The sequence below is a fragment of the Lepus europaeus genome, chromosome 23 (genome assembly GCF_033115175.1).
Source record: "Lepus europaeus isolate LE1 chromosome 23, mLepTim1.pri, whole genome shotgun sequence".
Lineage (NCBI taxonomy): Eukaryota > Metazoa > Chordata > Mammalia > Lagomorpha > Leporidae > Lepus > Lepus europaeus.
In genome coordinates, this window is record NC_084849.1 from 1613459 (window position 1) to 1629608 (window position 16150).

At 61.1% G+C, this 16150-nt stretch overlaps 1 protein-coding gene across 5 annotated transcripts in view; it reads left to right on the forward strand.

Annotated features, from left to right (window-relative positions):
- The window catches only part of RIMBP2 (RIMS binding protein 2), a 189009-nt gene that overhangs the window by 140546 nt on the left and 32313 nt on the right, over positions 1–16150 (forward strand). For all 5 annotated transcript variants that reach the window (XM_062182189.1, XM_062182192.1, XM_062182193.1 and 2 more), the window contains exons 5-9: positions 2759–2945; positions 4619–4764; positions 5593–5669; positions 10316–10425; positions 13394–14206. In XM_062182189.1, the coding sequence (XP_062038173.1) occupies positions 2759–2945; positions 4619–4764; positions 5593–5669; positions 10316–10425; positions 13394–14206 (1333 nt within the window). The remainder of the gene's footprint in view (positions 1–2758; positions 2946–4618; positions 4765–5592; positions 5670–10315; positions 10426–13393; positions 14207–16150) is intronic.

Sequence of the window (16150 nt, forward strand, 5' to 3'; positions counted from 1 at the left end):
ATCAGTTGGATCCCTGTCACCCACACGGGAGACCTGGGTTGAGTCCCCAGCTTCAGGCTTGGCCCGGTCTTGTCTGTTGTGAGCGTTTGGGGAGGGATCCAGTGGATGAGAGCTCTCTGTCTCTTAAACTTTAAAGCCAGGGAGCTGGGCCTGGTGTCACGGCACACCAGGTTTCACCTCGGCTTGCAGCACCAGCATCCCATATTGGAGTGTGCGTTTGAAGCCCAGCTGTTCAGCTGCCAGCCCAGCTCCCTGTTACTGTGCTTGGGAAGGCATCAGATGGTACTTAAGCTCCTGCACCCATGTGGGAGACCTGGGTGAAGTTCCAGGCTCCTGGCTTCAGCCTGGCCCAGCCCTTGCTGTTACGGCCACTTGGGGAGTGAACCAGTGGATAGGTGATCTCTCTTGCTCTCGCTCTGCCTCTCGGATGGATGGATGGATGGACAGATAGACAGAGATCTTAAAAGGCTTAAGAAACTGGAAATCTGACGCCAGCATGATACCAGCGGCTGTGCTGTGGACTTACTTGAGCTTACCCCACTTACTTGCCTGTGTGTATAGACCTATGGATTTGATTGCATGTGTAGGCTCACACAACCTCCACCATACTCACGGGCAGACGATTCTCTCACCCCGAGAGACGCCCTCGTGGTACCCTTAACTGCCCCAGCTTCCCCAGCTCACACCCGCTGGGCTGCCCTCCATCACTGGAGTATTGCTCGAGTATGAAGGAGGACGGTGCTGCCCCTTTGGTGAGGTCGTGGTGTTTGCATGTGACGTCAGGGCCTGCTGCGCTGGTTGTGGTTTGCCACGCACAGTAAAATGGGAGCAGACCATTGCAGCGTGGCTCCCTGCTCCTCCCCTCCCCCGCCCCGGCTCTCACCTGCCACGGGCACCTGCAACTCATTTTGGAGAGCACAGGGGTGCTTAGGGCCCGGCCCGTGTCCCTCCTGGTCCAAGGTGGCGTTTGGCAGCAGCTCCCTGGCTGAGGGCCCCCACGCTCTGAGTGGGCCTGGGTAGCACGCGTGGCCTGAAGGACCCTGCTGTTGAGTCAGACCTGTCCCTGCGCCTGTGGGTCAGCCCGCCTGTGCCTGCGGCCCCCAGCATTGGCACCTCCCTTGCTGGAGACGGCTTTGTTGGCCAAGCTCATTCAGCTTTTTAAAAGAAAAACTGTGCCGGTTTTCTTTGATGAGCTGAAGAGATTAATTACAAGCATAAGCGTTGAGTTTATTTTTAGAAATCTGTGCCGAGACATAAATAGCACTTCCTTCTGGACTAGGGAGCTGAGGCGCACGGTGCCGGGAGGGGAGGGGGAGGGGAGGGGAGGGGAGGGGGTGTCCGCGTGGAGCCCCCGTCGGCCTGGGCCCCAGGGTGCAGCGCATCACGGCCCCTGCTTTCTTCTCCTGTGTTAAACCAAGCATCTCTTGAGCACCAGCCTGTGCCAGCTCCTGTTCCGAGTGCGGGAAGTGCGCAAGAGCCTGCCCTCGTGTGGCTGACACTTAGTGGGGAAGCCGCGAACACCCAAAGCTGAGGATTCCCTCAAGGGGGTTTCCCAGCCCCCTGGAGGGAGAGGGAGAGGCAGGTGCAGGTGCAGGCAGGTGAGACGTGGGGGGGCTCGGGTGCAGGCAGGTGAGACTGACCAGTCCCTGCTACAGGGGCGTGGGGGACCTGCCCTCTGGGGCTCCTCTGTTCTCCCTGAGTCAGCAGACGTTTATTGAGCACCTACTATGTGCCTGACTCTCTGGTGTGTGCTGAGAATCCACCAGTGAGTGAGAAAGGTAAGGCTCGGAGCTTACAATGTAGCCATGGAGACAGGTGGGCTGTCAGGGGGCAGCGAGCGTGAGGAAGACAGGTGAGAGCTGGGGCTCTGCTGTGTGTGTGGCCCTGGTCGCGGGGAGGGGAGCCGAGTCAGGCTTGGCCCCGCCCATGCTGTCCGTGGAGAGAGCTTGCTGGGTCACCCTTTCCTCCAAGGGTCTCCAAGGGAGATTTGCTCTTCCCTGGGCTCTGGGATGTCTCTGTGATGTCGGCAAAGGCTGTGACGTTGCCGACCAGCCCAGCAGATAGAAGCCTCCCTGAACTGCTGAAAACTGTTCTCTGGAGTTCTGCCACCCAGGGTCTGGGAGGGGCGCCCCCATGAGAACAAACGCACGAGCAGGCTGGCCCCTGAGCTGTCCTGAGCCTGGCCGCCTGCAGCCGCAGTCTGGATTCACAGAGCCCCGGCCAGGCTGCCCACCACGGAGTGGGGCCAGAGCAGTCGCACTTGGCCGGGAGCTGAGCGTGTGCGGGGTTTCCTGGTATCTGGGCTCCCTCCCTTGGCCGGCCAGGCAGCCTGGGAGCTGGCTCATCCGACACTGCCCTCAGGGAGAGGCAGGAGGCAGCCCCTGTGTGCTCCCCACGCACACGCACACACTGCCCTCTCGCACACGGTCACATACCAGGGCATTTCAAAACTCCTGTGGAAAAATGGAACTGAAAGAGTCGATTTTGGTGCAGAGACATTTTAAAATCCGAGATAGGCTTTTTGTTACACATATTTTCCACAAACCTGTTGAAAACCCTTGTATGCATAGATTTCCAAAAAAAATTTTTTGCACCAAACACCTTCTAAGTCCCTTCCCATGAACCCTCTGAAGCACTTTGAGACATCCACACACAACACGTGTGTATGCACGTGTACACACATAGAACACGTGTGCATGTACACACAATGCCACTGCCAAAGGCCACCTGCTGACCCATGCCCGCCTCTGCCGTGCAGGCCAAGGTCCGCGAGCTGGAGCAGAAATGCCGGACGCAGAGTGAGCAGTTCGACCTGCTGTCGCGGGACCTGGAGAAGTTCCGCCAGCACGCAGGGCACATCCACCTGCTGGGCAGCGCCGCTGCGGCCTCCCTGGACAAGCCTCTCCCACAGTTCCTGAATGGACTGGCCCCGCCCACTGGCAGAGGTGAGTGCCTGACCTCCCCCCCGCCGACCCCTGGGGGCTGTGCAGTGACGTCTCGGGTCACTCTCAGCAGCGATGACCAGCAGGTGCCACGTGCTGCGTGGTGTTCTTCAGCCCACGTTACGGATGAGAGAAACTGAGGCACGCGTGTGCGTCACACAGCTAATTAGCGGTTGAGCTGGAGTTTGAACCCAGGAGTCTGGCTGCGGTGTCCACACAGCTTCCACTGTGTGAGGAGTTGTTGGCCTGCTCTCCGGCTCCCCAGCGAGGCTTCTTTGTGGCTTCAGTTGCTCCCTCACTTTCCACCCCAACAGCCTGGGAACTGGGGAGAGCCTGGAGCTTCTGCCCCACGAAGGCCCAGATGAGCCACGGTGGGTTTGACCCTTTCCCACCACGTCTGAAGTTAGGGGCAGAGCGGGGCAGGGTGGTCTGACTTTGCTGTGCACGTGCAGGGGGCTTGTCTCCATCACAGGCCTCGTGGGATTAAACCTTGTTGCAGGAAGCACAGTTCAGTGGGCTGAGGCCCAGGTCGGCCTACCTAAGACCTCGTTATTTTAAATTTAGGGGAGATGAGTGTCAGGGCCGTGGAATTCCACGGAGGGCGATTTCTAGGTCCCCAGGTTGCTGTTGTGGTGGGTGGACGGCTTCTTTTTGGTGCCTTTTGTCCTCCAGGTGAGGCGGGCTCTGGTTGAGTGTGGGATGCTCTCCCAGGGGTCCCCTCTCCCCCTCCCGACGCCTGGATCTGCCACGTGTAGTCCAGTCCGTGGTCACTGCAGAGCCTCCCAGAGGGCAGGAGCGCAGGCTCACTGAGCACGTGACACACCCAGCTGGGCCCTGGTGGAGCGCCTGGCAGTGGGAGGGGCTGAGAAACGGGTGGGTGGGTGTGGGTGGGGAATGGTGTGCAAGGCGCCCAGGGCTGGTGCAGGGGAGTGGTCATGGCGGGCAGCTGCTGCGCATGCCTGGAGCTGCCCGTGCGTCTTGGGTTTCTGCATTTCCACGAAGGCCCCAGCCTTCAGGGAGGCAACTGTCATGGGAGGGCTATGGAGGGGGCCTGGACCGAGCGCAGAGTTCTCTGCGGTGCCCAGGGCGGCCAGGAGCTCTGGGAAGGAAAACTCCGTTTCTCTGGCACACGCCCGGCCCCTGCCTCGCCTGCACGCTTCCGCTCTGACGGTTCAGGCCAGCATGGGCCACAGCGCTCGGTTCTGTGCTCATACAGCTGGCACGGGGCCAGCGGCCTCGATCCGGGGCACGGGGTGGGCAGGGAGCTACTTCCTTCTTTACCCATCTCCGTCATAGGCATTTTTTAGCTGCAGACCTGGCCCGTGGCTGGTCCAGACTCTCCCAATTGTGAGCGACAGCAAAACCAACCTCCTCAAGTCGTTGCGGGCAGAAAGGGCTGTGTCCAGCTGCAGGTGGGGGCAGGGCCAGCCCTGTCCCTGGTGCCATCCCTGTCCCCTACCTCATGGCTTCTCTTCTTGGAGGTGGCCTCACAGCCCCTCGGCACCACCCCATCACCACCAAGCGGCTGTCCCAGCAGCAGGGGGCGGGGTCCCCTGGGGAGGTGAGCAGTGGGAGTAGGGACCCCTGAGCAGAGCTCACCCCTGCTGCCAGCCCGGGGAGCGAGTGACCCACCCACATTTGTGGTTTTAGTTTCTCTCTCTCTCCACCTGCTTCAGGTCAGGAGAGCACTGCCCGAGGCTGCTCTGTGATTGGTGGATACGCTCGGCCCCTCCCGCTCCCCGGCGACAAGCCCCCTCCACTGTCTGTCAAGCCCACCTTTCCATCACCGACTGGGGGCCCAAGATGCAGGTTTGAATCCACGGTGAGTGCCCTTCCTGGGCGGGGCTGCCCGCTCCCTCTGCTCTAGGGTGGACCCCGCGGCCCCGCCCCTTCCTCCCCTCCCCGCCTCAGTTCTTCCCTGATTCCATCCACCTGGAGACCCCACCATGGCTAAGTCGGCATTAAGATGCCGGGTCGCGGGGAGTCTGGTGCAGGTGACACAGCGAGGCCACATGGCCCAAAGTGAGGTGGTGGGCGTTCAGGAAGGACCCTGGGGGAAGGGCTGAAGGTGACTGTGTCCTGCTGGGCCGAGGGGGAGGAGCCAGAAGAAGCCTGTCTGGTGGGGGGTCCCGGGGAGGGGGTCCAGGAGCTGAGGCCACAGGACAGCACTCGGTCTTCTGTGGAAAGTCAGAGGGAGCCACGGGAGGGGGACCGCGGCCTGGTTTGTGCCTGAAGAGAGCGTGCTGGCTTCCAGGAGGGGAGGAGGCGTAGGGAAGCCCATGGGCAGAGTGCCCTCCCCCAAGCCCTGAGACGGCAGGAAGGGAGGATTGGGGCCCCGCAGGGTCTTGCTGAACCACTGAGCACCCCGTTTGCAGGAGGGTGGGGTCCTCCTGGGCCTGAGCCCCTCGAGGGCCAAGGACACGGGCAGGGCCTGCCCGCTCCGTGTGTCCTGCCCGAATCACACCAGAGCACACGCGCACCGCCCGTGTGCAGGGGTGCTCAGAGCCCGCGTTCTTCACCAAGGCCCCTTCCGTGTCCCTGAGGTGTCGCACTGAGGCTGCAGGGGGCGGCTCCAGAGCCCGGGCTCGTCCAAGCCTGGCGGGTGTGCAGCCTGGGCTCCTGTGACCGGGCGTGCTCGTGTCGTCCACAGATGGACAATGACAGGAACTCCAGCACCTCGAAGCAGAGATACTCGGGGAAAGTGCACCTGTGTGTGGCCCGCTACAGGTGAGAGCGTGGGACGCCACGGGGTGAGCAGGGCAGCCCAGGGCCAGGCCTCACGCCAAGAAGCCCCTTCTCCCGGCTCTGAAGGGGAGCAGGTGCTGGGTGGACAGCAGGGGTGGCGGGTCCCCCCAGGGCCACACTGGGTCCCTTCAGATGAAGGTGGCCTGCTCCTCCCAGGTCAGAGGTCAAGTGGCTGCAGACCCCCAGGGAGGGGCTCTCACAGCTCCATCCTCACTGGGCGCCTCCCCCATGTGTGTCTGTGTCCACTGGGTTGGGCTGGCCTTCCTGCTGTGTGACCTGGGTCTTCCACAATGACCCTGTTCCCAGATAGGCCCCACTCACAGGCAGCACCTGTTGGGCTGGGGAGGACACAGGTCACCCACAGTAGGGGCAAATGGGAATCCAAGGAGGGGGATGTGGCCCAGGGCCCCCCCAGGCCCAGCCCTGCCCCTTGCTGTGACTGTGGCCGCTAAGCCAATGTCCCACACGGGGACCTTGGCATTGGCGCTCACTGAGGAGGATGGGAGCCCACGTGGCCGCACACGGCACTTCTGTTCTCTGTGGCAGGTGCCGTGGGCTGGAGATGGGCGAGGGCAAGGGCGAACTGCCCCCCTCAGCCATGCCACCCCCTATACCCTCACCGCCCCCTCACCTGCTGCTCCCCCCTCAGCTTCACCACCCCTCATCCCTGCCACCCCCACACACCCTCACCACCCCTCAGCCCTGCCACCCCCCACGCCCTCACCACCCCCTTGCTCACCAGTCCCCCCCACCCTCACCACCCCTCGGCCCTGCCACCCCCCACGCCCTCACCACCCCTCATCCCTGCCACCCCCCACGCCCTCACCACCCCTCATCCCTGCCACCCCCACACACCCTCACCACCCCTCGGCCCTGCCATCCCCACACACCCTCACCACCCCTCGGCCCTGCCACCCCCACATGCCCTCACCACCCCTCAGCCCTGCCACCCCCCAAGCCCTCACCACCCCCTCGCTCACCAGTCCCCCCCACACCCTCACCACCCCTCGGCCCTGCCACTCCTCCCCCCTAGCTTCACCACACCTCGGCCCTGCCACCCCCCACACCCTCACCACCCCTCGGCCCTGCCATCCCCCACGCCCTCACTACCCCCTCGCTCACCAGTCCCCCCCACACCCTCACCACCCCTCGGCCCTGCCATCCCCCACGCCCTCACCACCCCCTCGCTCACCAGTCCCCCCCACCCTCACCACCCCTCGGCCCTGCCACCCCCCACGCCCTCACCACCCCCCACGGCTCCTCCACCTGATGAGCAGAGCCTCAGAGCAGACACAGACCCAGCCCCGGACACAGCGCCGTGCTTTTCCTCACGTCCACACACGTGCTGCCGTCCCCACCGTCCGTCACCTCACCGTGAGCCCTGTTCCCTTCCACCATCACCAGCATCACCTCGCTCCCCACCTAGACCCCTGCGGCCCTCTGCAGAGGTCCCTTTTGTGTGCATTTCCTAAAAGTGGGGCCATTCAGCTCTGGTCGTGTGTGTGAGCGGCCTCCTCTGAGCGCAAGGTAATCAAGATCCATCCTCGCGGGAGCTCACATCAGTGCGAACTCTACTCCGCTGAGCGGCCAGAGCACATCTCCTCCGCCCAGCGCAGCTGATGGATGGATGGACGGGCCGCGTCTCACTCACCCACCACCAGCTGACGGACAGACGGACCACATCTCCTCCGCCCATCGTCAGCTGATGGACGGATGGACAGGCCGCGTCTCATGTATCCACCACCAGCTGACGGACAGACGGACCACATCTCCGTCCGTCCGTCGTCAGCTGATGGACGGGCTGCGTCTCACTCACCCATCACCAGCTGATGGATGGACAGACCACATCTCACCTGCCCACCACCAGCTGATGGACGGATGGATGGGCCGCGTCTCACTCACCCATCAGCTGATGGATGGATGGACAGGCTGCGTCTCATGTATCCACCACCAGCTGATGGACAGACGGACCACATCTCACTCGCCCATCACCAGCTGATGGACAGACGGACCACATCTCACTAGCCTGTCACCAGCTGATGGATGGATGGATGGACAGTGTCTCACCTGCCCATCAGCTGATGGATGGACGGACCACGTCCTATCGGCCCATCAGCTGATGGATGGACGGACCACGTCCTATCGGCCCATCAGCTGATGGATGGATGGATGGACCACGTCCTATTGGCCCATCAGCTGATGGACGGACGGGCTGCGTCTCACCTGCTCATCACCAGCTGATGGACGGACAGACCACATCTCACTCGCCCATCACCAGCTGATGGGTGGATGGACCACGTCCTATCGGCCCATCAGCTGATGGATGGATGCATGGACCACGTCTCATCTAGCCACTCCTTGGCTGAAGACTCCATGTTATATCAGTGCCCAGACCAGCTCGGTCCCCAAGCTTCCCCTCTCAGCTTCTCTCACTCCCACGCCCTCAGCCACGCTGGCCTCCTTTCTGCTTCACAGGAGCCTGCTCCTGGCCCCGTGTCCTTGCACACACAGCTCTACCCCCCTGCCTCCGGCCTTGACCTCTGGGCCCTGCTCATGCTCCTCACGCAGGTTGCCCCTGGCCAGCCGTGGCCGTGCTGCTGGATAATGTTCACCTGTGGATGGAATTGTGCAGGGTGGGGACAAGGAGGCCTCGGCTCTGGTCCCACCCCCACTGCCCAGCCTCCGTGACTTTGGGCAGCCATCTCGCTTTGTGGGGTGGGGGTGTCTGTTTCCCCCACTGGGATTTTAGTGGCCATCACATGTGAGTGCTGGTGGGTCAGATACTGCTGTGGCTGGAGTCACATTACAGCAGCGTAACTTTACTGCGTCTGCTGCCACCTCCAGGTCGTGTTATTTTTCTTCTCTTTTTTCAAGATTGACTTAGCTATTTTAAAGCATTACAGAGAAGAAGACACACACACACAGAGAAATCTTCCACCTGCTGCTTCACTCCCCAGATGGCCACAGCAGCCAGGGCTGGACTGGGCCGAAGCCGGGAGCCACGAGCCTCTTCTGGGTCTCCCACATGGGTGCAGGGGCCCGAGGACTTGGGTCATTTCTAGTGCTTTCCCAGGTCATTAGTGGGGAGCTGAATCAGAAGCTGGACAGCTGGGGGCTGTGGAGTAGCAGGTAAAGCTGCTGCCTGTAACGCCAGCATCCGTATGGACACTGGTTTGGGTGCCTGTTGCTCGACGTCCAATCCAGCTCCCTGCTAATGGTCTAGGAAAGCAGTGGAAGATGGCCCAAGTGCGTGGGCCTCTGAACCCACTTGGGAGACCTGGAAGAAGCTCCTGGCTCCTGGCTTCCAACTGTGCCAGCTCCCAACTTTATGGCTATTTGGGGATTGAACTAGCAGATGGGAGATCTCTGTAATTCTGCCTTTCAAATAATAAATAGGTCTTTAAAAACATAATGGAGTGGAGCAGCTGAGACGTGAACAGCACCTGTGTGAGACGCTGGCCTCACGTGGCGGCTTTACCTGCCAGCGCACAATGCTGGCCCCCGTTTTTATGTTCTTATTGAGGCCTTTTCTGTTATTCTAAATTTTTTAAAGATTTATTTATTTATTTGAAAGTCACAGTTACACAGAGAAAGGAGAGAGAGGAGAGAGAGGGAGGGAGGGGTCTTCCATCCGCTGGTTCACTCCCCAAATGTATGCAATGGCCGGAGCTGCACCGATCTGAAGCCAGGAGCCAGGAGCTTCTTCTGGGCCTCCCATGTGGACTCGGGCCATCCTCCACTGCTCTCCCAGGCCATAGCAGAGAGCTGGATTGGAAGTGGAGCAGCTGGGTCTTGAACTGGGGCCCATGTGGGATGCTGGTGCTTCAGGCCAGGGCGTTAACCCACTGCGCCGCAGCACCGGCCCCTGTTATTCTAAATTAATTGTCCCTTTAATTGGAAAATTTAAGTTCCTCTGAATTTGTTTCCTGTGTTTGGTTTTCCAAGTTGGACATGACTTGAAAGTGTCACTCCCGATACGTTGAGGGCTTGAGATCAGCCGTGCTCACCCTGTGGGGGGAGGGGAGAATGGGGAGTCTGTTTATGAGGGTGTTCAGGCAGCGTGTACCCCAAACTGTGAGTGCGTGCATGCCTTTGGCCACGCAGGGAGGCGTCAGGGCTGCTGCTCAGGACTCCGGGGTGCTCCGAGCCGTGTGTGGGGGCAGCCCAGGCAGCAGGCACCCGCCAGTCAAGGCCGGAAGTGACGGCAGGCCCAGCACGGCAGCCGTTAGCCAGGGTGTCTGCCTGCTGGGTGGCCTGGGGTCCTCGTGGAGGTGGAGAGGACGTCCCACCGGGGAGAGAGCGAGCTGTCGCAGGGGAGACGGCAGGGGGGTAGCCAGCGTGACTCCACCGTGGCCAAACTTTTTACATGTTGGAAGACGACGACTTAGTTTTCTTCGTCTTGCCTACTGATTGGGAAACGTGCAGTTCTGTGGGAGGAACGTGTGAACACGACGTTGGGCTCATAAAGACGCCCGGTGCTAGAATCATGAGACCTTTGCCCTGAACCCGAGAGCGAGCCTGCGGCGGCAGGAACCCCGGGCGCCCGAGCCGTCTGGCGCAGGGCAGGACCGAGCTGCCCGCCTCCCTCCCCCGTAGGCCGCTAACGCGTGATCTGCCTCTCCTTCCAGTTACAACCCCTTCGATGGCCCCAACGAGAACCCGGAAGCTGAGCTGCCCCTCGCGGCCGGGAAGTACCTCTACGTCTACGGGGACATGGACGAGGACGGGTTCTACGAAGGTCTCTGTCAGCACGGCCGGCCCCTCCCCCCGGCCACGTCGGGCCCCCGTAGACCTGCCAGGCCCTGGCTCGGCCGTGGTGGCCCGGCCCTCAGCCTCTGCCTTCTCCCCTTCTCAAGGACATAAGGTTCCCCCTTTTGGCCTGTCAGGGAAGCTGCCAGCGTGCTCCCACAGACCTCTGGCGACGTGGGTGTTCCACAGCGTTCCCCCACAGAGCTCTCCATGGGGCCGAGCGACCCTGACAGCCGTCCCCTGCTATCCACAGGGGACGGGTCCAGGACCCCTTGGATGCCCCATGTGGTGCTTGTGTCCCTGGTGGGGACACCCTAGATGTTTGCATACACCCTAGATGACTTGTGACGCTGACTGGTGCAAGGGCGATGTAGACAGCTGTGGTGCTGTGTTGCTGGGAAGGATGGCAGGGAGCAAAGCTCTGTGTGTGGCTGGTGTGGACGGAATTCGGCTGCTCGCTGAGTATCTTCCACCTGCGGTGACCGAGTCCCCGGATGCACAGGCGACTGTGCTCCCAGAAGGGCGTCTCCTCCTCCCATCTTCCTACCCAGAACCCTCAGGGTCCCCCAGAGCATGGCCCCTCTGGCAAGGCCAGGCAGGGTCCCCCTAGGCAACCTCACATGAGAGAGGGTGGCCCGCTGGCCGTGAGGCCTGTGGCCACCTAGGGGCCTTGCACGTCACCTCCCACGAGTGCGGGTCAGCAGTGCGGTCCTCTGTCGCCGCCGCAGGCTGGGGTGAGCGTCCGGCAGCTCTGTGAGTCTGCAGCCTGCAGGCTTCGGCCATCCGCTCCCTGAGCCTTTCACCGCCCGGGCCGGCGCTAGGGCTTGGTTCCCCCGTTCGTCCTCAGCAGAGCGGTGTCCTTGTTCAATTGCCAGGTTCCCCGTTTGTTACCTTGTGGTGTTTTGTGGGTGCTGAGAGGAGCGGCTGGGTGCTCTTCCTGGTGTTCGTGTAGGGGAGGCCAGGCTGCTGCTAGCACGCCAGGAGTGGAGGCCGGTGGGCTGCCGGGGTACAGTGCTAACCTCTGGGTGTGCTGCCCCGGGAATCTCACTGTGGCCGGCGAGCAGACCGATCATTGCCTCTGATTTGGGTGTCAGTGTTGCAGATCTCACACCCTGCATTGTGCCCACGCCAGCAAGGCTGGATCTGAGGCTGGGTCATCACTGTGTGACCGTGGGAAGCTCACTTCCCCTCCCAGCCGTGGTGTCCTGTATGATAGAGTGAAGACAACAACCAGCGCCCACCTCGGGATACATGAGGCAATGGAGATGAAGAGAAGAGACTAGGACCTGACTTGGTGCTCAGCAAATGCTAGCCATCACCATCACCATCACCCCCACATCACCATTCATCACCATTAGCACCATCACATCCACATCACCCTCATCACTCCCGTATCTCCATTGTCACCATCATCACTCCCATATCTCCATTACCATCACCAACATCACCATCACCCCACATCACCATCACCATCATCTCCACGTCACCCCACATCACCATCACCCCACATCACCATTCATTGTCGCCATGATCACTCCCATATCTCCATTACCATCACCATCATCACCATCATCATCGTCGTCCCACACCAACATCACTATGGCCATCATCACCATCATCACCCCACATCACCATTGTCACCATCATCACCCCCGTATCTCCATCACCATCATCACCCCACATCATCATCACCACCCCACATCACCATTCATTGTCACCACGATCACCCCCGTAACTCCATTACCATCATCACCATCACCCCACATCACCATTCATTGTCGCCATCATCACCCCTGTATCTCCATTACCATCACCATCATCACCATCATCATCGTCGTCCCACACCAACATCACTATGGCCATCATCACCCTCAGATCACCATTCAACACCATCACTACCATAACCATCAGCACCGTCATCACCAACACACATCTCCCCTGTGTCAGCACACGTGTGTGTGTAAGGGCTGTGCTTAGGGCAAAGGGGCCACTCTCCGGAGACACCACCCTGGCTAGGGGTTAGGAGCAGAATCCAGGTCCTTATTTAGTCTGTTAGAGTCCAGGACTAATAAGATGGCCCTCCCTGGGTCACATCGGAGTTTCTCCGAGGAGTAGGATCCAGTGTCCCCACCCCAGCCGCTGGGGCCTCGTGGCCTGTCAGTTTCTGCGTGGGTGCCCCTTGGTATGGGGCAGTGTCCTCTCAGCTCTGTGCTGGAGACTCGGGCTGCCCGACCTCCAAGCTCCTCCACCCAGGTCTCGGCTTCCCGCCTCTGCGCCCACTGGGCAGTCGCACTGTTTCCAGGGACGAGAAGAGGGCCCCGCTGCAGCCCCCAGGCCGTGGGAGCTCCTGGGATGCCTTTTTTTTCTTCTTTGTCAGTCGACTTCAGAGTGGCTCTGTCACCAGACTGATGGCTTCACTTAGGCTCACACGTGCTTTGGGGGTTCCCTAAGTACACCCTGTATTTTGTAAGGGATGGGATCATCCTTTAAGTCTGATTCTTATGGTCTATCAAAGATAGCAGGAAGACATTTTTTGTTTTTACCTCTAAGAGCCGCAGACATGTTCATGCTTCTAACAGATATCTTAAAGCACCTGCTGTGTGCCAGGTGTCACTCCAGAGCTCGGCATTCAGTCGGTGAGAGGTCCCTAACCGGAGGAAGTATTGTCCTGGCTGGGAGGTGTGGGGGGAGCTGGTGCGTGGCTGTTGTGCGGAGCATGATGGTTCCTGGGGTGTCTGGGCACCCGGAGAGAACCAGATGGAGTGATGGCCGGGACGCAGGTGGTGAGTTTAGGTGGTGGTGGAGGGGGCATTAGAGTGGGTTCCTGAAAAGCGTTGAGCAGTGCAGGACAGTCCCATTGCTGTACCTTGTGGTTGTCAGGGAGCAGTGCCAAGCCTGCCACGGGAGCCCAGGCCCCCGCAGGGTGGCTGGGTGACACCTGCCCCTGTTCCCAACAGGAGAACTCCTGGACGGGCAGAGGGGCTTGGTGCCATCCAACTTTGTGGACTTTGTCCAGGACAGCGAGTCGCGGCTGGCGAGCACCCTGGGGAGTGAGCAGGACCAGAACCTCATCAACCACCCTGGCCTTGGCTTGGAGGCGGGGGACGTCCTTGACCTGCACTCCCCAACGCACGTGGACTCAGACGTTACCAGCAACGGGGCGGGGCCACTGGACGTGAACCTTGACGACATTGGAGAAGACACCGTGCCTTACCCTAGGAAAATCACCCTGATCAAACAACTCGCCAAAAGTGTGATTGTGGGCTGGGAGCCCCCGGCAGTGCCCCCGGGCTGGGGCACCGTGAGCAGCTACAGCGTCCTGGTGGACAAGGAGACGCGCCTGAGCCTCACCCTGGGCAGCAGGACTAAGGCCCTCATCGAGAAGCTGAACACGGCAGCCTGCACCTACCGCATCTCCGTCCAGTGCGTCACGAGCAGGGGCAGCTCGGACGAGCTGCAGTGCACGCTGCTGGTGGGCAAGGACGTGGTGGTGGCCCCCTCCCACCTGCGGGTAGACAACATCACGCAGATCTCCGCCCAGCTCTCGTGGCTGCCCACCAACAGCAACTACAGCCACGTCATCTTCCTCAACGAGGAGGAGCTCGACACCGTCAGGGCTGCGCGGTACAAGTACCAGTTCTTCAACCTCAGGCCCAACATGGCCTACAAGGTGAGGGTCCTGGCCAGGCCCCACCAGATGCCCTGGCAGCTGCCCTTGGAGCAGAGGGAGAAGAAGGAGGCCTTCGTGGAGTTCTCCACCCTGCCCGCAGGTGAGCCGCCTCGCCTCGCTCTGCAGGGCGCCCCTGCCCGTGGAGGGGCAGGGCAGGGAGGGTTTTCCATTCGCGTGGCCTCTGCTTTGTTTGTGCGGCCACGGCGGGTTCCTTGTTTTCATCACCAAGCTCGCTGTAGGGAAAGCCGCCCGGTGTCTCTGGGTTCTGCGCTGTTGGACTCCTGCGGTGTTCCAGCCCCGACTGTTCGGGGTAGCGGCTGTGGAGGACTTGGGTGCTGTTTGTAAGTCCTTTATCGGGCTCAGGGCTTCCTTTCCATCCCTGGGTGGGCCGAGACGGCATCGGGAGCTTCCTCTCCGGCTGTCAGGTCGCAGTGACTCTGCACGGAGAGAGGACGCGGCGTCCGGGACGCATTGTTTCTTGTGCACTCTGGATCAGAGCTGCTTGTGGGGGGAGCGGGGCTGGGGCTGTGCTGCGCTCCCCAGGTGGCCTGGGCAGCTGGTGTTGGGAGGCGTTTAGTAGCCTCAGGGCTGCTTCTCTAGCCCGTGCCTAGGAGTCACCAGGAAACACCCACTGTCGTGAATCCGTCACGTTCTGCAGTTCCATGGGGTCCCTCAGCAAGGCCACAGAAAACAGAGTTCTTTTTTGCACTTATCTTGGTGCAAAAACCTGGAAGTCTGCGCTTATCAAAAAGTTCATGGAAAATGCATATCATGAAAAGATTATGCCTGGATTTTTTTGTTTGAAAGGCAGAGAGGTGGACCTCCCATCTGTCTGTCTGTAGGTTCACAGCCCAATATCCAGAGACCCCTGGCTGGCACCAGAGCCAGGAGCTCAGAACTCTGCGGGTCTCCCACCTGGGTGGCAGCCACCCAGCTATGCGAGTCATGACTGCCACCTCCCGGAGCGTGCATCAGCAAGAAGCTGCGCTCAGGAGGGAGCTGGGATCTGCAGGCAGCCGCTCCCACCGGGATGCAGGGTCCCACACGGCGTGTTAACCGCCATGCCCGATGCCCAGCCTCAACTGCCTAGACTTTCACTTCCCATGACCCATTAGAAACCCCTTGTTTAAGCCAGGGAGGGGAGGAGCTGGGGTTCACGGGCAGGCCCCAGGCTCCAGCATTCATTCTTGTCCTGCCTCTGGTTCATCCAGGTTTCCTGGAAGAGGCAGGTGGTTAGAAGGCCAAAGGCCAGGCTGTAGGCAGCGGCAGGTGCGTGTAGCCACGGAGGCGTGGAACGGGATGGGCCCAGCTGGGTCAGGGTACAGGAGCTGCTCGGTGGGGTATGGCTGTGAGCTGGGGTCTGGGAGGACGTCAGGACTGCTGGGCAGTGCGCCAGCAGCACCAGGGCTCCCCACACCTGGTAGTGGGGTGACTTCCGTGACTCAGGGTTCTTGTTTGCAAAATGATGAGACGCTGAAGCCACACGTCTGCCAGGGGGACCGAGTGGCAGAGGCGTTTACCTGAGCAGAGAGCGTGCGGGCCTGGGGAACCTCAGGGAACAGCCCTGGCTCCTGGGCGTGCAGTTACAGCGTCGGGGGCTTCACACAGGCGTGTGGTTCAGTGGTCTCCTCCCCTCCGTGGCCTCTGTGGTCCTTCCATGGTCAGGGACTTCCCACAGGGAACGGAGCCACGGGGAGCGGCCGGGGACGTGATCACTGCCCAGGATGCTGTCTCCCACAGGACCCTGTGGGTGCAGCTCAAGCGTCCCCCCACAGGGGAGCCTGGCAGCTGGCCCACGGAGCTGGCTCCCCAGGCGGATGTGGTCGCTGGAACCTGGTCTCTCATTTGCTCGGTGGTAGGGCCGACTTGCACTCTCAAGTCGCCTTGTCTGAGGGGCTGTCCGAGTCACCTGGCAGAGCTGCGGACCCCATGAGGCGCTGGCATGCAGCCAGGGCGGGGCGTCTCCCAAGGGGAGTCACACGGGCAGCCTCAGGCACGGGACCGCTCTCCCACTCCCGTTTCTGGCCTGTTCTCGGCACCTCTG